At 52.2% G+C, this 24,798-nt stretch overlaps 1 protein-coding gene across 1 annotated transcript in view; it reads right to left on the bottom strand.

Moving 5' to 3' along the window:
- DTNB (dystrobrevin beta) overlaps positions 1-24,798 on the bottom strand; it is a 107,193-nt gene that overhangs the window by 45,503 nt on the left and 36,892 nt on the right. The window contains 3 exon segments of the mRNA XM_033054491.1: positions 4,825-4,912; positions 8,461-8,544; positions 15,737-15,814. Coding sequence (XP_032910382.1) covers positions 4,825-4,912; positions 8,461-8,544; positions 15,737-15,814 — 250 coding nt within the window.

The following is a 24,798-nucleotide window of genomic DNA, read 5'->3' as shown; positions in this document are numbered from 1 at the left end:
ATCACCAAAATCACACAGATCACCAAAATTACATAAATCAAATAATCCAAATCACACAGATCAAAATCACACAAATCAAATTACCAAAATCACACAAATTACACAAATCAATCACACAAATTACACAAATCACACACATCACCAAAATCACAGAAAATCACAGCAAATCAAATGACAAAAATCAATCACACAAACCACACCAATCACACAAATCAATCACACCAAGTCACACCAATCAGACAAAAATCACACACCCTGATGGATACCTCACTGATTATCCCATCCCACCCTTCCAGCTCCCACTGTCCCAATTCCCAGTGTCCAGCCTGGCCCTGGGCACTGCCAGGATCCAGGGGCAGCCCCAGCCACCCTGTGCCAGTGGAACTGCAGCCACCACCTGAGTGCACAATAAACACCTCCCCAAAGTCCTCCCAAGGTGAAACAAGCAATGAAAAAAATATTCTGGCTGTGGATTCTCTGCCAGCATGAAACCTTCCAGGTTCTTCCATTTCAGCCTGAACCTTTGCAGAGGGGATGCCAGATGTCCCTGGCAGAGACCCTGGGGTTTGGAGCAGCCTGGGGCACGGGGAGGGGTCCCTGCCATGGCAGGGTGGCACTGGGTGAAGTGACATCCCTTAAATGTGCAAACACCTCTGGGGGCTGCAGGCACTTCCTGCATTTCCTCACTGGGTGAGCTCTGGGATCACAGAAACATTTGGGAAAATCCCTCTGGGACACCGAGCCCAACCATCCCCAGCACTGCCCCTGTTCCCAAGTGCCACATCCACAGGGTTTAAACCCTGCAGGGATGGGGAATGCAGGGATGGGGAATGCAGGGCTGCAGCCACTGCCCCTCATCCTCACACCATCCTCATCCTCACATCATCCTCATCTTCTCATCATCCTCATCCTCACATCATCCTCATCTTCTCATCATCCTCACTGCACCTCATCCTCACATCATCCTCATCCTCACTGCCCCACTCATCCTCACAGCCCCTCATCCTCACATCATCCTCATCCTCACATCATCCTCATCCTCACATCATCCTCATCCTCACTGCCCCTCATCCTCACTGCCCCACTCATCCTCACAGCCCCTCATCCTCACATCATCCTCATCCTCACATCATCCTCATCCTCACATCATCCTCATCCTCACATCATCCTCATCCTCACTGCCCCTCCTCATCCTCACATTATCCTCATCCTCACACCATCCTCATCCTCACATCATCCTCATCCTCACTGCCCTCCTCATCCTCACATCATCCTCATCCTCACTGCCCTCCTCATCACACCATCCTCATCCTCACTGCCCCTCATCCTCACATCATCCTCATCCTCACTGCCCCTCATCCTCACATCATCCTCATCCTCACTGCCCTCCTCATCCTCACATCATCCTCATCCTCACTGCCCTCCTCATCACACCATCCTCATCCTCACACCATCCTCATCCTCACTGCCCCTCCTCATCCTCACATCATCCTCATCCTCACTGCCCCTCATCCTCACAGCCCCTCATCCTCACTGCCCCTCATCCTCACTGCCCCTCCTCATCCTCACTGCCCCCTTGGGGAATGTGGATTTTCTGGGATTGTGATGGAGAATCCCACCCTTGTCACAAAGGCAGGGCTGGGATCCATGCCCACATTCCCACACTGCTGTTTGTCCTCAGGGAGCTCCCTGTCCTCCCTGGGAGCTGTGTGTGGGAATTCCAGCCCCAGCAATCCCAAACCATTCCCTTCCCAGTGCCTGTGTGCCAGGATTTATGGCTGGAATTCTGTGCTGGTTCAGCTCCCTGCTCAGCAGCTCCAGGGAGTCAACACTGTCAGCCAGAATTACTAAAAACCACCCCAAAACCCACCCCAAAAACCTCAACTTCTGCCCTGAAAGAGCATCCAAAGGCCCAGTTCTCTCCCAGCAGGAAAATCCATTTAATGGTGACCAAATCTTCAATTTAAAAGCAGCCTCAACACCCCAGAGGAGCAGTGAGAGCTTCCCAGGGGAGGAAATCCTGAGTGACCACAGGGAGCACCCAGAGCCACCTGCAGTGGCCCTGGCTGGTGACAGAAGGGATCCAAGCTGCTCTAACAGGAGACCTGCACTGCTCACTCTTTATTTCACAGTGAGGTATTAGATAATGCCTAGAACCTGAAGAGAGAGCTCCATGGAGGGGAGATTCTGCCCATTCTTTAGATTTTACATTTAGGGACACAGACAGATGAAGCTGTGATCTGAAAGCTGTGGTTTAATCAAAGTTTGGATTGCTCTCTGTTGATTTCCCCACTTTATCCATCCCCAGCAGCTCATACTCCAACAAAAAAAAGTTTTTGGCTCTGGGGGGGGCAAGGGCAGCTCAGCCAGAGCTCCTTTAGGGGACACAGCCACGTGCCATGGGGTGCTCTGTGTCCCTGGTGGCCACAGCTCCTCCTGCCCTGCCCTGCCCTCCCTCCCTCCCTCCTCCTGGATGTCCAGGGTGAGCCCCCAGACCCACCTGGGATGTTTCTGTCCCACCATTTCCCCCGGGGGTGTCCCCAGGGGTGTCACTCACACAGGGAGGGACATTTGCTGCAGGGTTTTATCCCTTCTGGGAAGACAGAGAGGGATGGGCTGAGCCCACCTGAGCCATGGACAGTGCCCAGTGACCCCCAAGAGAGGAACAAGAAGCTGGCCCATGCCAGGGGACAGATAAAGTGAGGAATCAGGGATTCTCTGCATTCCCAGCGCTCAGAACACGTTCAGGGAATCTTTCTGCTCACACCAACCCCTCCCAAGGGTTGCCAGCACACCCTGGTCCAGTTTTAGAACCTCCTAGAAATATTCCATAACTCCTCTATGATGTTGTTTTTTTTTTCCATTCTCCACTTCCAATAATGTCCAGATTCACAGAAAAACACAGGGGGGACCCTGGGAGCTTCCCAGCCCGTGCAAAGCAGGGTCAGTTCACAGAATTCACAGGAACTGCTCCTGGACTCATCTGGTCAGGCTCTGAACAGCTCCAAGGAGGGAGATCCCAGCTCTTCCGTGGCCAAACACATGGACAACAACATCTGACCATTATCATGGTGTCCCCATGGACCTGGCACATTGTCCCCATGGATGTCACTGTGTCCCAGAGCTCAGATTTTGGCAGGATTTCTGCCCCCCAAGCAGCCAGGGCCAGGAGAAGTGCTCTTGGCAGGGAATATTGAGGAGCTGCCAGGATCCAAAACCTTTCAAACTCAGCCATTCCAGCTGCTGGGCATTTCTGGACTGGAAATAACTCCAGATTCCCAGTGGAATTGCAGCTCTGGCTGCAGTAAAACCTCCCACTGCTCCCCTTTCCCTTCCCTCTCTGCCCTGGGATGGCACTTAGGGAAAGAGAGCAGGAATTTCCCCCAGCTCCCTGAGGAGCCCCAGCAAACTCCAGGAGCTGGCTCCATCTTCACACAGAGGCTGAGGTGATGGATGGGTTTTTAACAGCCAGGTCCTTTCAGAACCAATCTGAAATGGAGTTTTCATTCCACTTGGTCTCCACCAGAAGAAATCAAGCCATGACTAAGAGTCCTTCCAGCACCTTCCAGCGTGACAGTGACTCAGCACTTGCTGTCTCAACAGCTTGGATTTGACAGGATTCCATGGAAATTTCCTCCTTTCCCATCTAAACCTGGAACTTGGCTCTGTCCCCTGAGTATGTCAGCATTCCTGGTGAGCAGAGTGACTCTGGACATGCAGCTGCAGCTGGAAATGTCCAACAGCACCAGGGTGCTGTGTGGATTTACACAGAAATGTGCCCCAAAAAAAGCTGAACATGCCCCGAGGGAAATGCAGGGATGTGGGAGATGCTCCTGCAAACTCTGCACTCCTTCCCCATGGACAATCCCCAGGACAGGATCCCACCACCCAGCTGGGCTGCAAACACTCCCTGGAGTGTCAGGAAACTCTGACTGTGCTCCCATAGCTGTTTTCTGTCAGAGCAGAGCTGGTTTTTACCAGCTGGAAACGTGTCTGTGCTCCCTTCATTTCCTCCTGGAAGAAGCTGCAAACACAAACCCACCTCTCCCTCTCTTCCCTCTGGAATAAATCCATCCCCACGAGTTGTTTTGCTCAGGTATCTGCACATTTATCCCTCTGCAGGATTAATCTCTTCATTCCCCCCTGCCCTGACCTCATTCCCAGCCACCTCCCCAGCGCTGCACCAGCACAAATTGGGGATTTCAGGCAGGTTTGGGATCCCAGAGCCCGTGGCAGGGACAGGGTCATTGTTGGAACCCTGGATACTGAGAGTCTGGAACTTTCTGTGCTTCAGGCACTGATCCCCATGGAACACTGATTCTGACCTGAGGCCTTGAAGAAGCTTCCAAAATTGAGTGACAGAGTTAAAATCACTGGTGTGCAGTTAAAATAAAAGTGTGTGGTATCACATGGTGAAGGGTTTGGAATTTAGGAATATAGGAAATACATAGAAAGCAAGATGGGGGTTTTAGGGCAGAGGTTTCTCTCTTCTTCACCTTCTTTTCCATGGGTCTGGGTGACACTTTTTTAATTGGATGGAAAATGCTGCACTGTGGGTTGTGGGTGTTTGGTCATTGGGTCAAAAGTAAAAATAATTTAGGTGTTAGCTCTTAATTGGACAGTTTAAGTTTAAAAGACCTTGCAGAGAGAGGTCCATCCCCATTTCACCATTTTTAGCTTGTCAGGTACAAGTGCTGTAGCACTCACTGTAACATGGGTAAGAATTAATAAACACCTGAGTCTGAACACGAAATTCTCTCTTGTGCACTCAGTCCTGACTCTGGCAGAGGAGAGAGAAGAAGATAAAATGCAAGAGTCACTCACAGCATTGCCAGCCTCGGCTGCCAAGCGCGCGGCGTAGCGAGCGATCAGCCGGTGCTCCTCGTCCAGCCGGCCCGGGCTGTCCAGGACACTGCAAGATAAACCCAGGGTTAGGGCTGGGCTTTGTAAAACCAGGCCAGAGTCAGGCCTGGGCTGTCCAGGACACTGCAAAATAAACCCAGGGTTAGGGCTGGGCTTTGTAAAACCAGGCCAGAGTCAGGCCTGGGCTGTCCAGGACACTGCAAGATAAACCCAGGGTTAGGGCTGGGCTTTGTAAAACCAAACCAAACCAAACCAGAGTCAGGCCTGGGCTGTCCAGGACACTGCAAAAATAAACAGTTAGGCCTGGGCTCTGCAGAACCAAACCAGGGCCAGGCCTGAGCTCTGCAGAACCAAACCAGGGCCAGGCCTGGCCCACGGGGATGTGCCAGGGCACAGACAGCGAGGGCAGAGGGAAGAGCCCTGCTGCAAATAATCCACACAATTCCCTGTGCAATCCATTCCTTCCAGAGCAGGGATCTCACCCCAGGCCTCCCTCCAGCAGCTTTTCCTGCAGGATTTGGGGCCTGCAGGATTTGAGGGCTGTAGGATTTGGAGGATGAAGGATTTGGGACCTGCAGGATTTGGGAGCTGCTGGATTTGGGGAATTCAGGTTGTCCCCCTGGTGTGCAGAGATCCCTCATCCCATCTCCCCTGTGCAGGGAACCACTGGGTCAGGTTCAGGAACCACAGTGGAATTTACTGAGAACAGCAGTGTGGGAATGAGGAATTTGCTCCCCACAACCACAGAGCCTTCCCAGGGCCATTCCTGAGCTTCCAGGGGATCCATGGGCATTCCAGGGGATTCAGCATCACCACACAGAGCAGCAAACCAAACCTGACACATCCCTGGTGCACCACAAGAGCCATTCCCAGCCCACACTGCCACCTCAGGGGACAATCAGCATTTCTGCAAGCTTAATTTCAGGGATTTGTGTTTCCCTTATTCACACAAGCAGTCTATGCTGTGAATGTGGGGGTTATTGAAAAATGCAGGTTTAATTTATTTTCAGATTTCACAGCTCTAACTCTTGCAGCCCCTGGAGTTGGCCAGGGGAGGTCTGGGCTGGGACAGACCCACAGCTGGCACAGATGGGGCTGGGATGGCCATAAATGACACTGTGGGGCCTCTGCTGGGCTGGATTCAATCCTGGGGACATCCCAGGGCACAGAGCAAAGGAAGGAGCTGCAGCAAGGTGAGAAAACCAGGGGGAGCACAGAAAGCACACAAACCAGGCTTGGGGGGCTGCACAGACTCCTGCACTTTGGTTTTGCTGTTAAAGGACCCCACCTCCCCATCCCACACCTGAACCCTGTCCCTGTCCTGCAGCTCTGCTCTGCACTTGTGTCTGCCCAAGTCTTGCCCTGCTCTCCTCAGGGATCTCTGCATCCCTTCCCCCTTTCCATTATCTGGTGTCTCCCAGTCCATCTCCCAACTCCTGGAACTGCCACCTCCTATCACAGTGAGTTACAGAACAGTTATTGAGCATTGCTGGCTTTCTTGAAAACAACCTGGAACTTACAAAAGAAAAAAGGATCCTTTTGTGTTTGCTTTTAGGAATATCAGCTGTTCCCAGTGCCCAGCCTGGCCTTGGGCACTGCCAGGGATCCAGGGGCAGCCCCAGCTGCTCTGGGCACCCTGTGCCAGCCCTGCCCACCCTGCCAGGGAACAATTCCTGCCCAAGATCCCAGCCAGCCCTGCCCTGTGGCACTGGGAGCCATTCCCTGTGTGCTGTCCCTCCATCCTTGTCCCCAGTCCCTCTGCAGCTCTCCTGGAGCCCCTCCAGGCCCTGCCAGGGGCTCTGAGCTCTCCCTGGATCCTTCTCCTGTCCAGGTGAGCACCCCCAGATGTCAGGAACAGGGAAGGGAGGAAAGGGGAAGAATAAACCCAGAGCTGAGGACACATGGAGAGAATGCAGAGGGCTGCACAGCAGCAGAGCTTTGGAGAGGGCAAACAGAATCCCACAGAATTCCCTGTCAGAAACACCACGGTGTCAGAAACACCACTCCAGGTGATGTGGCCCTTGTGACAATGCTGTGCTCCTGTCACAGCGAGTCCCTGAGCCAGCCCTGGGAGCTGCAGGTCCTGCCTGGCACAGAGAATGGATCAGGGAATGGTTTGGGTGGGAAGGGACATTAAACCCCACCAGTGCCACCCCTGCCATGGCAGGGACACCTCCCGCTGTCCCTGGGGGACAGGCCAGCCCTGTCACCTGGGCCAGTGCCACTGAGGGGACAGCACAGCCCCGGGGGCCAGGGAGGGCTGAATGGACAGGCTGAGGACAGGCTGTGCCCTCCTGGCAGCACAGGACAGCCTGAGGAGCCAGGGAAGGAAATTGGATTGGCTTGGGATGGGGCTGGCACAGCAGGGACGGGGTTTGTGCCAGCAAAGTCCCTGAGCCAGCCTGGGGGACAGCACAGGACACGAGGGGGTCACACAGGGCTGGGGCGGGGCAGGGACACAGAGGGGACACTCAGGGACAGAGAGGGGACACTCAGGGAAAGGGGACACAGAGATGCTGCTGTGTGACATTCTGGGGGTGAGGACCCAGAGAAGTGCCAGAGGAGCACAGATGTCCCCAGGCTGTCCCCAGGCTATCCCAGGCTATCCCAGGCTGTCCCAGGCTATCCCAGTGTGTCCCAGGCTGTCCCCAGGCTGTCCCCAGACTGTCCCAAGCTGTCCCAGGCTGTCCCAGGCTGTCCCAGGCTATCCCAGTGTGTCCCAGGCTATCCCAGGCTGTCCCCAGGCTGTCCCCAGGTGTCCCCAGGCTATCCCAGGCTGTCCCCAGGCTATCCCAGGCTATCCCCAGACTGTCCCAGGCTGTCCCCAGGCTATCCCAGGCTGTCCCAGGCTGTCCCCAGTCTATCCCAGGCTGTCCCCAGGCTGTCCCCAGGCTGTCCCAGGCTGTCCCCAGGCTATCCCAGGCTGTCCCCAGGCTGTCCCAGACTGTCCCCAGGCTATCCCAGGCTATCCCAGGCTGTCCCAGGCTATCCCAGGCTATCCCACGCTGTCCCCACGCTGTCCCCACGCTGTCCCCACGCTGTCCCCAGGCTGTCCCAGGCTATCCCAGGCTATCCCAGGCTGTCCCCAGGCTGTCCCCATTGTGTCCCAGGCTGTCCCAGACTATCCCAGGCTGTCTCAGGCTGTCCCAGGCTGTCTCAGGCTGTCCCCAGGCTGTCCCAGGCTATCCCAGGCTGTCCCCACGCTGTCCCCCGCTGTCCCAGGCTGTCCCAGGCTATCCCAGGCTGTCCCCACGCTGTCCCCAGGCTGTCCCCAGGCTATCCCAGGCTGTCCCCCGCTGTCCCAGGCTGTCCCAGGCTATCCCAGGCTGTCCCCAGGCTGTCCCAGGCTGTCCCCAGGCTATCCCAGGCTGTCCCCAATGTGTCCCCAGGCTGTCCCCAGGCTATCCCAGGCTATCCCAGGCTGTCCCCAGGTTGTCCTAGGCTGTCCCCAGGCTATCCCAGGCTGTCCCCAGGCTGTCCCAGGCTACCCCAGGCTATCCCAGGTTATCCTAGGATATCCCAGGCTATCCCAGGCTATCCCCATACTGTCCCCAGACTGTCCCCACGCTGTCCCCCGCTGTCCCCTGCCGCACTGACCGTGCCCCGCTCCGCAGCCGGCTCACAAAGGACGCGATCAGGGCGTGCTCCTCCCGGGAGGGGCCGGGGCTGCTGCGGTGGCACCTGGGGCGGGGGTGGCAAAAACACAGCGAAAAAAACCAATAAAAACACAACAAAACCAAAAAACACAGCAAAAACAGGAATAAAAACACAACAAAACCAAAAAACACAGCAAAAACAACCATAAAAACACAACAAAACCAAAAACCACAGCAAAAACAACCATAAAAACACAACAAAAACAAAAAACACAGCAAAAACAACCATAAAAACACAACAAAACCAAAAACCACAGCAAAAAAAAACAATAAAAACACAACAAAACCAAAAAACACAGCAAAAACAGCAATAAAACACAACAAAACCAAAAACCACAGCAAAAACAACCATAAAACCACAACAAAACCAAAAAACACAGCAAAAACAACCATAAAAACACAACAAAACCAAAAAACACAGCAAAAACAGCAATAAAACACAGCAAAACCAACAATAAAAACACAACAAAACCAATAAAAACAGCAAAAACAACCATAAAAACACAACAAAACCAAAAAACACAGCAAAAACAACCATAAAAACACAGCAAAAACAATAAAAACACAACAAAAACAATAAAAACACAGCAAAACCAATAAAATCTATAAAAGCAATAAAAACAGCAATATCAACAAAACCAATAAAAACAGCAGAACCAACAAAACAGCAAAATCAATAGGAACAATAAAAACAATAAAAACCACAGCAAAAACAATGAAAACACAAAACCAATAAAACCAGCAAAATCAATAGAAACAATAAAAACACAATAAAAACAACAAAGCCAATAAAACAGCAAAGTCAACAAATCAATAAAAACAGCAAAAACAATAAAAAAACAGAAAAATCAATAAAAGCAAGAAAAACAATAAAAATAACAAAAACATAAAAAGAACAAAACCAACAAAAAACAGAAACAGCAAAAACACTAAAAACCTAAATCAACAAAATCAGTAAAAACAATAAAAGCAGCAAAAACAATAAAAACAGCAAAATCAACAAAACCACTAAAAAACCAAAAAACAGCAAAGTCAACAAAATCAATCAAAACAACAATAAAAACCCCAACAAAACCCAACAGAAACAACAAAACCAGTAAAAACAACAAAACCAATAAAAACAATAAAACATCAAAAACATCAAAACCAATAAAAACAAAACCAGCAAATCCAACACAAGGGGCAGGGCTGAGCCAGGGACACCAAAGCAACTCGAGGCCATGCAAAATAAAAATGGGTTTCCAGGAGCCACAGGGCAGGGCAAGCACAGGAGGGGACACTGGGGACACTGGGCCCTGGCATTCTGTAACAATTCAATATTGCAGCTGTGGAGTCTCCTGGAGCTTCAAGGAGCACCTGAGCAGCAGAGGATCCAAGCCAGCAGCATTCCCTGTTCTCAGAGCACAGAACCCAGGATCCCTGAGCTGGGAAATCCCTCCCAGCCCCAGCCCCAGCCCTGTCCCCAGCCCAGAGCCCTGAGTGCCACCTCCAGGTGCCACCTGCAGGGATGGGCACTGCACATCTCCCTGGGCAGCCCCTGCCAAATCCTTCCATCACCAACCCAGCTCCTCCTGTGGGCAAACAAAAACCCAAAAACCCCAAAGCAAGGCAGGAGGGAAGGGAGAAGGACACTCAGGTTGGATATGGGAGAAAGTTTTTTATGGAAAGGGTGATCAGGTACTGGAATTGTCTGCCTGGGGAGGGAGGTGGTGCAGTCACCATCCCTGGGTGTTTAAAGAGAGCTGGATGTGGCACTGGGTCTGACTGAGGTGAGAGGGCTGCACTCAGTCTTAAAGGTCTCCTCCTACCTGGTGCTTCTGGGATTCTGTGAGTTCTGAGATTCTGGGATTGTGTGATTGTGTGATTCTGGGAGTTCTGTGATTCTGGGATTGTGTGATTGTGTGAATCTTTGAATTCTGCAATTCTGGGATTGTGTGATTGTGTGATTCTGGGAGTTCTGTGAGTTCTGTGATTCTGGGATTGTGTGATTCTGTGAGCTCTGTGATTCTGTGATTTTGTGACTCTGTGAGTTCTGGGATTCTGGGATTGTGAGAGTGTGTGATTCTGGGAGTTCTGTGATTGTAGGATTGTGGGATTCTTTGAATTATGCAGTTCTGTGATTCTCTGATTCTGTGATTCTGGCATTCTCTGTATGATTGTGTAATTCCTTGATTCTCTGATTCTGTGATTCTGTCATTCTGTGATTCCTTGATTCTGTCATTCTGTCATTCTGTGATTCTCTGATTCTGTAATTCTCTTACTCTGTGATTGTGTGATTCCTTGATTTTCTAAGTCTGTAATTCTGTGATTTTGTGATTCTGGGTTCTCTGTGTGATTGCATGATTCCTTCATTCTCTGATCCTGTAATTCTGTGATTCTCTGACTCTGGGATTCTGTCATTCTGTGTTTCTGTGTGATTTCCTGATTCTGTGATTCTCTGATTCTGTGATTGTCTGATTCTGTGATTGTGTGATTCCTTGATTCTGTGATTCTGTAATTCTGTGATTCTCAGATTCTGGGATTTTGTGATTCTCTGACTCTGGGATTCTGTCATTCCGTGTTTCTGTGTGATTTCCTGATTCTGTGATTCTGTGATTGTGTGTTTCTGTAATTCTGTGATTGTCTGATTCTGTAAGTCTGTAATTCTGTGATTCTGTAATTCTGTGATTCTCAGATTCTGGGATTCTGTCATTCTGTGTTTCTGTGTGATTTCCTGATTCTGTGATTCCTTGATTCTGTGATTCTGTAATTCTGTGATTCTGTAAGTCTGTAGTTCTGTGATTCTCAGATTCTGAGATTCTGTCATTCTGTGTTTCTGTGTGATTGTATGATTCTCTGATTCTGTGGTTTTCTGATCTGTGATTCTGTAACTCTGTAATTTTGTGATTCTGGGATCTGACAGATGAGGGCTTGGTCTCCAGCACTGCCTCTGGATGCTTTTGTTTGGTTTGAGGACTCACACAAATAAAGCTGCAGCAGTTTGGGGCATTCCTACAGAGACAGACTGCCAGAATTATCTGTCAGAGCTAGAACAGAGCCATAGCTAACAAGTAATAAATAACAAATAACTGTGTTTCCTGCTCCCTGATGGCAGCCTTCTGCAGCAGCATCTCAGGGAGTGCAGAAAACCCCAGGAAATGCAGCAAAATGTTCTAAATGTTCCTTTTTGAGCCCACAGAGGGACTGGGGCAGAGGGGATCTCCCCTGGGCAGAGTCCCTGCACTCAATCCTCCCCCACACAACCCAGCAGGTTTTTCCTTCAGGAGCTTTTCCAGACAGGGCATTTCTTGCTCTCCCCACACTGATACAAACAGAACCCCCCTTTTATCCCCCTTTGCAGACACACAAACCCTTTTTCTGGTTTTGTTTTCCTCCTGGGTGATGTGCAGGGACACGTCAGGGGCAGAGCTTGCAAAAAAAGAGGCAAAAAAGGAATTATCCACATGGAGCCCCCAGGCAAGGAGCAGCTGTGGAATGAGGGGTTGGTGGTGGGAGAAGGAACTCAGCACCACACCCAGGGATCCCTGGAAGCTGCACTTGGGGTGTGCTTGATTCCCAGACTTCCCTGTCCCAGCTCATTACCAGGGCTCATTAAAAGCCCATCACAAATGAAGGGCACTGCCAGGGATGGAACAGCCACACTGCTCTGGGCACCCTGTGCCAGCCGTGCCCACCCTGCCAGGGAACAATTCCTGCCCAAGATCCCAGCCAGCCCTGCCCTGTGGCACTGGGAGCCATTCCCTGTGTGCTGTCCCTCCATCCTTGTCCCCAGTCCCTCTGCAGCTCTCCTGGAGCCCCTTCAGGCCCTGCAAGGGGCCCTGAATCTCCCTGGATCCCTCTGAACACAACTGAACCCAGCAGGTTTGATTCTCTCCTGGGTGTAAATGTAAGAGAAGCTCCATGAGCACAGACTGGCCATGGGTGCTGGGGGAACAAACAAACAAACCAACCAACAAACAAAGTCTAAGGGTGTTCACAGGGAAGGTCATGGCTGGAGCTGACTGGGGACAGGCTGGCTCTGGGAACAGAATTACTGAAACAGGAACAGTGCACAGGGACCACAACAGGAGGGAAAAGATCCAGTCCTGAAGTGATTTCAAATAAATTAATTGAACCAAATGACACCTGATGGGCTTGGTCTTACAGAGGTGAGACAGAATCACCTCATTTATTTGGCTGTAAAGGTCAGAGAAATGCTGGGGTTTGCTGGAGTTGGGTCAGCACAGCCCCCTGGAGAGCTCCAGGCTGGCACAGAGGGGCTGGAAGGGGGAAAAGGCCCTGGGGGTGCTGGGGACAGGGGCTGGACACGAGCCCAGGTGTGCCCAGGTGGGCAAGAGGCCAGTGGCCCCTGGGCTGTGCCAGCTCTGGGGTGGCAGCAGGGCCAGGGCAGGGCCTGTCCCCTGTGCTGGCACTGCTGGGGCACCTCCAGGGCTGGGGGCAGCTCTGGGCCCCTCCTGCCAGGAGAGCCCTGGAGGGGCTGGAGCGTGTCCAGGGAAGGGAACGGAGCTGGGCAAGGGGCTGGAGCCCCAGGAGAGGCTGAGGGAGCTGGGAAAGGGGCTCAGCCTGGACAAAAGGAGCCTCAGGGGGGACCTTGTGGCTCTGCACAACTCCCTGCCAGGAGGGGACAGCCAGGGGGGGTCGGGCTCTGCTGCCAGGGAACAGGGACAGGAGGGCTGGGCAGGAGGAGGCTGGAAATGCTGGAGGCTCCTGGGACACACTGAGCACAGCACTGAGAAAGGCTCCTTTGCTTTGCTGCTTGTTTGCTTTTTAGGTCACAAGAAAAAGTGAATTCAGGCATTAAACCCCTGTTCTTTCAGCTCAGGCTTATTCCTGCAGAACAGCACTTGTCAGAGAGGGGTTATTTTCATGTTTTTAGCAGCAGGGAATCACACAAAGAGGTTTCTGTGCTGCCCTGCTGGTGAATGGCTGAGTTCAGAGCAGCTGGGACTGTCCTGTCCTGTCCTGGGGCTCCTGGGGGCAAGGGAGAGGTGAAACCACCCAGAAATCCTGGAATGCCAGCCTGGTGTGGGTGGGAAGGGACCCTAAAACCACCCAGAGCCACCCTGCCATGGCAGGGACACCTCCCACTGTCCCCATTCCCAGTGTCCAGCCTGGCCTTGGGCACTGCCAGGGATCCAGGGGCAGCCCCAGCTGCTCTGGGCACCCTGTGCCAGCCCTGCCCACCCTGCCAGGGAACAATTCCTGCCCAAGATCCCAGCCAGCCCTGTCCTGTGGCACTGGGAGCCATTCCCTGTGTGCAGGGCTCAGGCAGGACAGGACCTCTGGCTCCCAGGGTAAATCAGAGACCCAGGGGATCCCTGGGAATCCCTCTCTGCTCTGCTGCCCTTCAGTGTTTGTCACTGGGGATGCTCAGGGGTGAGCTCAGCCCAGCCCTGGCACTCCCCAAGCTCAATGTCCCCACACAGGGCAAACTGCAACTCTTCACATTTTCATCCATTGTTTCTTACGGTACAGAAAATACTTTATATTATATATAATATTATCACTTCAGGAACAAATACTTTATAACTTCAGGAACAAATCCTTTATAACTTCAGGAACAACTACTTTATAACTTTAGGAACAAATACATTATAACTTCAGGAACAAATACTTTATAACTCCAGGAACAAATCTGGCTTTGCAGCAGAAGCCAGGGGGAAGTGGCCACTCCAGACACAGACCTGCAGCTCCCAAGCCCTGCAGCTGTCAGGATGTGCCAGGGCACAGGAAATGAGTGAGCCCCTTCCTTGGGGTCAGGGACTGAGCTGGGGCAGAGGAGCTGCAGTAAATCCTGGCAAACACTGCAATCAGGCAGAGGTGAGTGAGCTGACAGGGCAGGGACATTTCCCTTCCCTCCTCAGCCCCTGTGCCAGGGAGGGAGGATCCAAGGGGCAGAGCCCTGTGCTGCACCCTGCAATCCAGGGGTGCATGGATGGCCCCAAAATGCACCCAGGCTGCAGCCAGTGCTGCTCCAAATTGGGAAACACAACCCCAGAAGTGCTGAGAGGCACAGGAGCCTCCTGCAAGGCAGGGATTGTCACTGCTGTGCCACTCCTGACTGCCTGGGCTGGGAGGGTGAGGGGGAGTCACTGAGCCTGGCAGTGCCCCAGACAGGGATCCAGGGCACCCTCAGCACTGAGAATCCCAAAATCCCACAGTTCCCGAGCTGGGAAATCCCTCCCAGCCCATCCTGTGTCCCATCCCCTCCCTGTCCCCAGCCCAGAGCTCTGAGTGCCACCTCCAGGTGCCACCTGCAGGGATGGGCACTGAAACCTGCCTGGGCAGCTGTGCCAGGGCCTGAGCACCCTTTCCATGGGGAAATATTCCTGCAGGAGCACAGCCCAGGCTGGCAGGGACCTGTCTGTCCCACCTTCTGCTCCTGACTCTGTGCAGGAGCATCCTGAGAGCCCCAGGACCCTGCAGGAGCCCCAGGGAGGATGTGCAGCCACACCTGGGGAGGGTCTCAGGGCAGGCACTTTGAGGCCACAGCTGTGCCAGGTTTGGTCCAGGAGGGCAGAAGGAAAACCCCTGGAGCTCAGATCCATGGAGCTGCTGCCAATGTGGCTGTGCCCTGCTCTGGAGCACTGCAGGGGCCAGCCCAGCTCCCAATCCCTGCAGGAATGTTTGTTCATTCCTTCCCTGCAGGAATGGTTATTCCCTCACTCCCAGCTCTGCCAGGCACAGCCTGCACCTCTCTGCTCCCCCTGGATCCATTCCTCAGCAAAGGAAAGTCAAAGTCAGCACCCAGGGCTCTCCTGCACACCCAACCCACACCAAACTTACACAAAAAACATGGAATGCCATCCCCAACTCAGCTCCTGCAGCTCTGGAGCTCAGTGGGGCCACCCTGAGTGGTGACACAGCAGGACAGGGTCACCCCTGGCAGGAGGAGCAGCCTGGGACACAAAACCAGCCAGTTCCAGTTAAATCCCAGTTAAAACCTCCCCAGGTATTTCCTTACCAGCCCAGTAAATAAAAACCTCTCTCTGGAGAGAAGCCAGCAGCTCCTGCACTGGATCCTCCCTGAGGAGAGCCCTGGGAGGGCCAGGAGAGCCCTGGGAGGGTCAGGAGAGCCCTGGCAGGGCCAGGAGAGCCCTGGGAGGGCCAGGAGAGCCCTGGGAGGGTCAGGAGAGCCCTGGGAGGGCCAGGAGAGCTGTAGCACACAGAATTCCATCCCTCCCCCAGGATCCACCCCCAGCACCAGGCTCCTGTACCTTTTGGTTGGTGTGGGGGCTCCAGAGGACACGTGGGTCACCATGGCCTCATTCATGTTACTCACGGGTCTGGGGGGGCTGCAAGAGACAGGGAACCTGTTAGAGAGCACAAAATAATCCAGGACACACAGGGAACCTGTTAGAGAGCAGAAAATAATCCAGGACACACAGGGAACCTGTTAGAGAGCAGGAAAATAATCCAGAATTTACAGGGAACCTGTGAGAGAGCAGAAAAATAACCCAGCACACACAGGGAACCTGTGAGAGAGCAGAAAATAATCCAGAATTTACAGGGAACCTGTGAGAGAGCAGGAAAATAACCCAGAACTGGCAGGGATCCTTTTAGAGAGCAGAAAAATAACCCAGAACTGACAGGGAACCTTTTAGAGAGCAGAAAACCCAAACCAAACAACTCTAGTTATTATCTATCACAATACAGAATACCCCACAAAATGATACAAAACCTAAAATAAAACACAAGGCATCACTAGTAAAATACACTCCTTAAACAATCACCAAGCACAACCAGAATTTAAACACACCCCAGAACTATAATGTTAATTCTGGCCCTCCCAGCCTGTGTCCCCCAGGATTCCTGGGATGTTCCTGGGGCAGCCACAGGGATCCTGCTCCTCCCTGGGACCTGCAGAACCCAAATAATTTCATTTACACTTCTCAGGGCAGAGCAGAGAACCAGGCAGCCACTGCACAGCCCTGAAATCCAGAGCATTCCCTGCAGGAATTGCTGCTCCAGGCAGGATTTAAAGGAAAACACCATTTCCCATCAGGAAATGAGGAGCCCCTGATCCACCAGAGCCCAGGGAATTCAGCAGTGCATGACACATTGCTGGCTCTTCACAACTATTAAAATAAATGCTGTAGGTGTAATGTTAAAACAGCTTTTCTGTATAGATATAAGTTGTTTTCCTTTTCTTCTAATAACAAAAGTTAAACATAGGTTTTGTAAACATAGTGTGCTTAAACTACCCACTTAATTAAAATAACAGCCCATAAACGTGTAATAAAACCCCTGCAGCTAACACAGCAATTATCAACACTCACCAACTACAGAAAGCCAAAACCACCACCCAAATTAAAAAATAATAATAAAAAAATTAAAACCACAAACCAAAAACCACACATGCTCTAAAAAAGCAAACCCAAAAAGTAACCATGCTGAATAATTCCCAAAAATTTTAACTATGCAAAAAAAAATCTTATAAATATGCAACAGGTTTATAAATTGTAAAGTGGATTTAAAAGAAATCATCACACCCAGAACGCTGGAGCAGAGGGACAGAGGGGAGTGGACAGAGGGAATGGACAGAGGGAATGGACAGAGGGAATGGACAGAGGGAATGGACAGAGGGGATGGACAGAGGGAATGGACAGAGGGAGGATGGACAGAGGGAGGATGGACAGAGGGAGGATGGACAGAGGGAGGATGGACAGAGGGAAGATGGACAGAGGGAAGGGACAGAGGGAGGATGGACAGAGGGGATGGACAGAGGGGATGGACAGAGGGGATGGACAGAGGGAATGGACAGAGGGAGGATGGACAGAGGGAGGATGGACAGAGGGAGGATGGACAGAGGGAATGGACAGAGGGAATGGACAGAGGGAATGGACAGAGGGAATGGACAGAGGGAGGATGGACAGAGGGAGGATGGACAGAGGGAATGGACAGAGGGAAGGGACAGAGGGGATGGACAGAGGGGATGGACAGAGGGAGGATGGACAGAGGGAGGATGGACAGAGGGAGGATGGACAGAGGGAAGATGGACAGAGGGAAGGGACAGAGGGAGGATGGACAGAGGGGATGGACAGAGGGGATGGACAGAGGGAATGGACAGAGGGAATGGACAGAGGGAATGGACAGAGGGAGGATGGACAGAGGGAGGATGGACAGAGGGAGGATGGACAGAGGGAATGGACAGAGGGAGGATGGACAGAGGGAGGATGGACAGAGGGAATGGACAGAGGGAATGGACAGAGGGAGGATGGACAGAGGGGATGGACAGAGGGAGGATGGACAGAGGGAGGATGGACAGAGGGAATGGACAGAGGGAATGGACAGAGGGAGGATGGACAGAGGGGATGGACAGAGGGAATGGACAGAGGGAGGATGGACAGAGGGAGGATGGACAGAGGGAATGGACAGAGGGAATGGACAGAGGGAATGGACAGAGGGAATGGACAGAGCGGATGGACAGAGGGGATGGACAGAGGGGATGGACAGAGGGAATGGACAGAGGGAGGATGGACAGAGGGAATGGACAGAGGGAATGGACAGAGGGAATGGACAGAGGGAATGGACAGAGGGAGGATGGACAGAGGGAGGATGGACAGAGGGAGGATGGACAGAGGGGATGGACAGAGGAGGAACAGGGACCTCAAATCCCATCCCCAGCACCCCTGGCCCTGCTCCCCTCCTGAACAATCCCCTGCACTGCCTGAGGGATGAGCCCTGATCCTCCCAGCACTCACAGATCTCAGAGGAGGTGGAAATGAAGGAACAGCTGCTTTTGTGTGGGGTTTATTACATAACAAAGCCCTACCTGCAGCTCTGTGTTTATTATTCCAATCTAAATAACATCTCCTGCTGCCTCTCCCTCCTCCTGAGCTGCCAGGATAAGGATCAATACCTGTTCCTGGAGGAGAGCAGAGCAAAAACCGGCTGGGAAATGCAACAGCTGATAATGAACAATAACATTCACAGCAGAGAGGGGAGAGGTGGGGGTTGAACAACCCTTCCCCCAAAAATGAACAAACCAAGGGCAGAGATTGGATTCATCTTGGGAAAACAGAGCAGGACAGGGACAGGACTCAGGGAAGGGCTGGAGCTGTGCCAGGGGCATTTGGGATGGATTGTAGGGAAAGGTTCTTCCCTGGGCACTGCCCCAGAGCTCCAGGGGATTTGGATAACCCTGCCAGGGATCCCAGGGGGATTGTTGGGGTTGCCCATTGGGGTGAGGATCCCTCCCAGGATGTTCCATGATCCCAAGGCTCTCAGATAAAATCACTGCCCAGGGCACACAGGGCTGGAGAACATCCCTGGGGTGATCTGGGAGTCCAAAGAACCCTGAGCAAAGCAGATTTTGGGGATTTTGGGGAGGGGGGGGCTCTGAGGGCTTGGCACAGACGAATCCCAGCCCATTTCAGGAGCCACAATTCCAGAGGGAGCCTGAAAAGCAGGGATGGCTCAGGGGGAAGGCAGAGGAAGGACTGAGAGCTGGAAAAACATTCCTTTCACTGCCAGAGCTGTAATCCCAAACCTCCTCTTTAGCAGCCAATTATGTGGTGCTTTGATGGCAACCTCCACATAAATTGGATTTATTTGCAATAAAACCAGACCACAGTGAACAAGCAGAGACACAAGGAAAGTCAGAGAGCAGGAGCTGAGCTGAGGGAAGTCAGCAATGCCCAGAAGGGTTGCCAGGGCTGAGAGCTCATAGCTGCAATCCTTAAAGCTCTTTTACAAAATGCCTCATTTTCTGCTGGCATTTCCCACTTTGCACAGGTTGTAATTCACAGAAATCTTCTGAGCTCTGTTGTATTTGTGGCTGAGGTCAAATATCTGCGAGGAGCCAATCCATGAACCTGGGATTAGGCAATGAGCAGGAGCAGCAGTGTGGGTGTTCTGAGCTCTGGCCCAAAACCACGAGGGGAGGCAGCCAGGCAGCATCTGAGCAGGAATCCCAGCCAGAGAATTTCAAGTCTTCCTCTGTTTTCTACTCTCACTGCACTTCAACATCAGGAAATGCTGAGAGTGAAGGGCCCTGGCACAAAGGGAACTGCTGAACTGCTGGAGGGCTGAGCCCCTCTGAAACTGCTCCCCACTGCAGCTCCCAACAACAGGGACATCAGCACAGGGACCTGGAGCTGCTCCAGGCACGGAGCCCCTCTGCTCTGAGCCAGGCTGGGAGAGCTGGGGGTGCTCACCTGGACAGGAGAAGGATCCAGGGAGAGCTCAGAGCCCCTGGCAGGGCCTGAAGGGGCTCCAGGAGAGCTGAGAGGGACTGGGGACAAGGATGGAGGGACAGCACACAGGGAATGGCTCCCAGTGCCACAGGGCAGGGCTGGCTGGGATCTTGGGCAGGAATTGTTCCCTGGCAGGGTGGGCAGGGCTGGCACAGCTGTGGCTGCCCCTGGATCCCTGGCAGTGCCCAAGGCCAGGCTGGACACTGGGAATGGGGACAGTGGGAGGTGTCCTTGCCATGGCAGGGGTGGCACTGGGGGGGTTTAGGGTCCCTTCCCACCCACACCAGGCTGGGATTCAGTGCCTGGCAGCCAGACCTGTCCCAGCTGAGGCTGAGTGGAACCAGCAGGAGGGGCAGAGAGCAGAGAGATCCAGCTGTGCCAGCTGTGCCTGCCCTGCTCTCCCTGTGGAAATGAACAGCAGGCTCAGACTCTGCACTGCAATCCAGGCACTCAAAATGCCACAAATTCATCCCAGGGGAATTTGCTGGACCTCACCTGGCACAAGGGATGTGGCTTTTGGGTTTTTGGCCTGGCTGTGCCACGGGGGGATGGCTCATGGAAGCACAGACCCACAGACAGCTGTGGGGTGCAAGGGACTCCAGGATCTCCTGGAGCTGCATTCCAGGGAAACCCCCCTGGCAGGCAGCACAGGGCACCCAGCAATTCCTGAGCTCTCCTCTCTGCTGTGCCAAGGGCTGCTCCTCCCTCCCTGGGCCCAGGCAGAGCAGCACTCAGGGCCAGCCCTGAGCTCAGACATCACCTCAGTAAAACTCCAAAAACTCCAGCAAAAGGGGATTTGTTAGCTCCTATTCCTCCTGTCAATACAAACTCTGTTTACAGTCCAGCACAGAGCAGCTCTGCGCTGCTGGGACTTCCTCAGTTTCTTTTCTGAGCCAGGAACAAACCCCTCCCAGAAAATCGGGGTAACCTGGATTCCCAGGCTGTGCAAACCAATTAATTCTGCAAATGGAATGAACCTGGGGAGGGAAACGTGTTCCTGGTGTCCCTGGAAGGCAGAGGAGGAGGGGACAAAGCCCCAGCTGCTCCTTCAGCCATGGCCCCACACTGGTGGAGTCTGGATGTTCCCTGGGGAGGGCTGGGGGAGCTGAAGGGAGGGCTGTGCGAGGCTCCAGGAGGGCACTGCCCACCCTGCCCTGCCTCTGTGCCCCCCCAGCACTGCCAGCAGCTCCTGCCTGACACAGCATCTGCAAGGGAAAATCAGGGACTGCTTAAAAATAGCACCCAGCACTCGTGCAGTGAGAGCGGCAAGGGCAAACATCCACGGGCGTGCTGAGCCAGCAGCACCTCCCTGAAATCCTGAAATGGGAACCGTGGTGGGACTGGGGTGGGGCTCAGCCCAGAGCTCAGCCTGGGGGCAGCTCCTGGGGAAACCACAGGGGAATGTGGGGATACAGGGACATGGGGACATGGAATTACAGCAGATTCATCCCTGCTCTGTTTAATAATGGGTAAGAGCCAACTCCTGCACCTGGTTCAACAGGGCCTGGAAATGAAATGTGTCTGTGCTTCCCTGGACAATCCCAGCATCCCTGAGGTTGGAAAAGCCCTCCCAGCCCATGGAGCCCAAGCTGTGCCTGATCCCCTCCTTGTCCCCAGCCCAGAGCTCTGAGTGCCACATCCAGCCCTTCCTTGGACACCTGCAGGGATGGGCACTGCAAACCTCCCTGGGCAGCCCCTGCCAAGGCCTGAGCACCCTTTCCATGCAGAAATTCCTGCTGCTGTCCAAGCTGAGCCTGCCGTGGCCCAGCCTGAGCCCATTTCCCCTTGTCCTGTCCCTGTTCCCTGGCAGCAGAGCCCGACCCCCCCTGGCTGTCCCCTCCTGGCAGGGAGTTGTGCAGAGCCACAAGGTCCCCCCTGAGGCTCCTTTTGTCCAGGCTGAGCCCCTTTCCCAGCTCCCTCAGCCTCTCCTGGGGCTCCAGCCCCTTGCCCAGCTCCGTTCCCTTCCCTGGACACGCTCCAGCCCCTCCAGGGCTCTCCTGCAGAGCAGCAAAGGAGCCCAAAGCCATCCCGACAAAGGAGGCAGAGAAAATCACAAACAACTTCTAATCCACCAACAATGTAGGTTAAAAACGTCTAATCCAAAAATAGCAGCCTAAATTTTTGCCAAAGGGGAGCATTTCAAACATGCTGGGATCTGACAGTGCCTCTGTACCTGCCTGAGCCATGTGCCTGGGCAGGACACTCAGGGACTGATCTCTGCCCCCTGGAAAACTGCACTTTGGGGTTTTAGCAGCAGGAGTGACAAATTTCAATGCTAATTTTACAGGGTTTGTAGTAATTTTAAAAAGACTGGAAAGTGATTCTGCTCATGTGGACAGAAATAAATCAAAGAGAAGTTAAAGAACAATCACAAACCTGAGAATATAAACAGATAATTGGGATTTTACAGATGAGAACTGAGGAAAATCAATCCCTGAGCAGCACCTGGTGATGATCAATACGATTTATGGCACGGATTGTTGACATTCTGAGCAGCCTCAGCACCAAACCTCTGCTGGTTTTTATCTGAGAAACAATTCCTGAGAGTGCCACAGCCCCAGCAGGGCAGGCAGCAGCTGGCCAGATGTTAGTGTGCCTTTATCCCAAATATCTGCAACCCCAAACACCTGCAACCCCAAACATCTGTAATCCCAAACATCTGCAACCCCAAACACCTGCAATCCCAAACATCTGTAACCCCAAACACCTGCAACCCCAAACACCTGCAACCCCAAACATCCCGGGGTGGGCTGGGAATGCCAGGGGATGCCAGGGAATGCCAGGGGATGCCAGGGGATGGGGATGGAGCCACAACAGGCACGGGGTGAGTGAGGCATCACTTCCCAAGGACTTTGCTGTGCCCTGCTCCCAGCTGGGCTCACAGGGAATGTTTGGGGTGTTCCCTGTCCCAGCTGATCCTGCATCCCCCCCCATCCCCTCCATCCCCCACGGCTGTTCCTGCATTCCTGTCCCAGGTGATGCTGCATCCCCCCGAGCCGATCCTACAGAGCTGGGAGAGTCGATCCTAGAACACTGAGACCGACCCTATACCACTCACAGCCGATCCTAGAACACTCAGAACCGATCCTACAGAGCTGGGAGAGTCGGTCCTAGAACACTCAGACCGACCCTACACCGCTCAGAGCCGATCCTACACTGCTCACACCGACCCTACACCGCTCAGAACCGACCCTACAGAGCTCGGAGCTGTCCCAGGGCTGTTCCCCGCTCCGGGTCGGCCCCGTTCCCGCAGCTCCCCCGACCCGACCCCGAGCGGGACAGGGACGGGAGGGGACAGGGACAGTGGGGGACAGGAACACGGGGGGACAGGGACAAGGGACGGGAGAGGAGGGGACAGGAACACGGGGGGACAGGGACAAGGGACGGGAGAGGACAGGAAGGGATAGGGACAAGGGACAGGAGGGGACAGGGACAGGAAGGGACAGGGGACAGGAGGGGACAGGAAGAGACAGGATGGGATAGGGACAAGGGAGAGGAGGGGACAGGGACAAGAGACAGGAGGGGACAGGGACAAGAGACAGGAGGGGACAGGGACAAGAGACGGGAGGGGACAGGGACAAGAGGGGACAGGGACAGGAGGGGACAGGAGGGAACAGGGACGGGGACGGTGGGGACAGGGACAAGGGACGGGAGGGGACAGGGACAGGAGAGGACAGGGACAGGAGGGGATAGGAGAGGCCAGGGCCGGAGTAAGGACCTGCCCGCCCGGTGCCCGGCGGTTCCCGGTACCCCGTGCCCGGTACCCATTTCCCGGTGGTGCCCGGTATCCTGTACCCGGTTCCCGGTTGTTCCCGATACCCGGTTCCCTGTATCCCGTACCCGGTTCCCGGTTGTTCCCGGTACCCTGTACCCTTTCCCCGGTGGTTCCCGGTTGTTCCCGGTGCCCTGTACCCTGTATCCCGTACCCGGTTCCCGGTTGTTCCCGGTACCCTGTATCCCGTACCCGGTTCCCGGTTCCCGGTGCCGCCGCTCATCCCGGCCGCTCCATCCCGGCGGGCGCGCGCACCCCGCGCTGTCTCCATGGCAACGGGGCCGCGGCGGGAGCGCGCATGGGCCGGGCCGGCAGCGCCACGGGAACGCGCGGGCTGAGCGGGGATGGGGCTCAGCGGGGATGGGGCACACACGGACCGAGCCACCTCCAACCGGAGGAAGAGTTGGTTTTTATTATTAATATTTCTTATTATTAATATATTTTTATTATTACTATATTTTATTACTACTATATTTTATTATTAATAGTTTTAATATTATTTTTCATACTTTTATTTCGTTAATATTATTATTTCTAATACTATTTTTTCAATTTTCATTTAGTATTATTTTAAAAATAGTTTTATCAACTTCTATTTAATATTTTTTTAAATTATTTTTTCAACTTTTATTTTTGCAATATTATTATTTTTTAATATTTTCTCAACTTTAATTTCTTTATTATTATGATTATTTCAAAAATTATTTTCCCACATTATTTTTAATATTATTATTGTAAAATATTATTATTGTAAAATATTATTACCTTATTATTTTAAAAAATTTTAACTTAAATTTTTAAATATTATTTTAAAAATATTTTTTCAACTTTTATTTTTCTAATATTATTATTTTTTAATATTTTTCAACTTTAATTTCTTTATCATATGATTATTTTTTAAATTAATTTCCCACGTTATTTTTAATATTATTATTGAAAAATATTATTATTTTATTATTTTAAATTTTTTACTTAAATTTTTAAATACTATTTTAAAATTATTTTTTCAACTTTCATTTTTCTAACATTATTTTTTTTAGTATTTTTTCAACTTTAATTTCTTTGTTATTATGATTATTTTAAAAATTATTTTCCCACGTTATTTTTAATATTACTACTGTAAAATTATTATTTTTTATTATTTTAAAAATTTTTAACTTAAATTTTAAAATATTATTTAAAAATTATTTTTTCAACTTTCATTTTTCTAGTATTATTAAATTTTAATACTTTTTCAACTTTAATTTCTTTAATATTATTATTTTCCAATTATTTTTCCCACTTTATTTTTAACAGAATTATTTTTAAA

Source organism: Catharus ustulatus, chromosome 3, assembly GCF_009819885.2.
Source record: "Catharus ustulatus isolate bCatUst1 chromosome 3, bCatUst1.pri.v2, whole genome shotgun sequence".
In the NCBI taxonomy this organism is placed as follows: Eukaryota; Metazoa; Chordata; class Aves; order Passeriformes; family Turdidae; genus Catharus; species Catharus ustulatus.
Note: the sequence above shows the minus strand (reverse complement) of the source record. Positions and strands in the feature narration are given on the sequence as shown.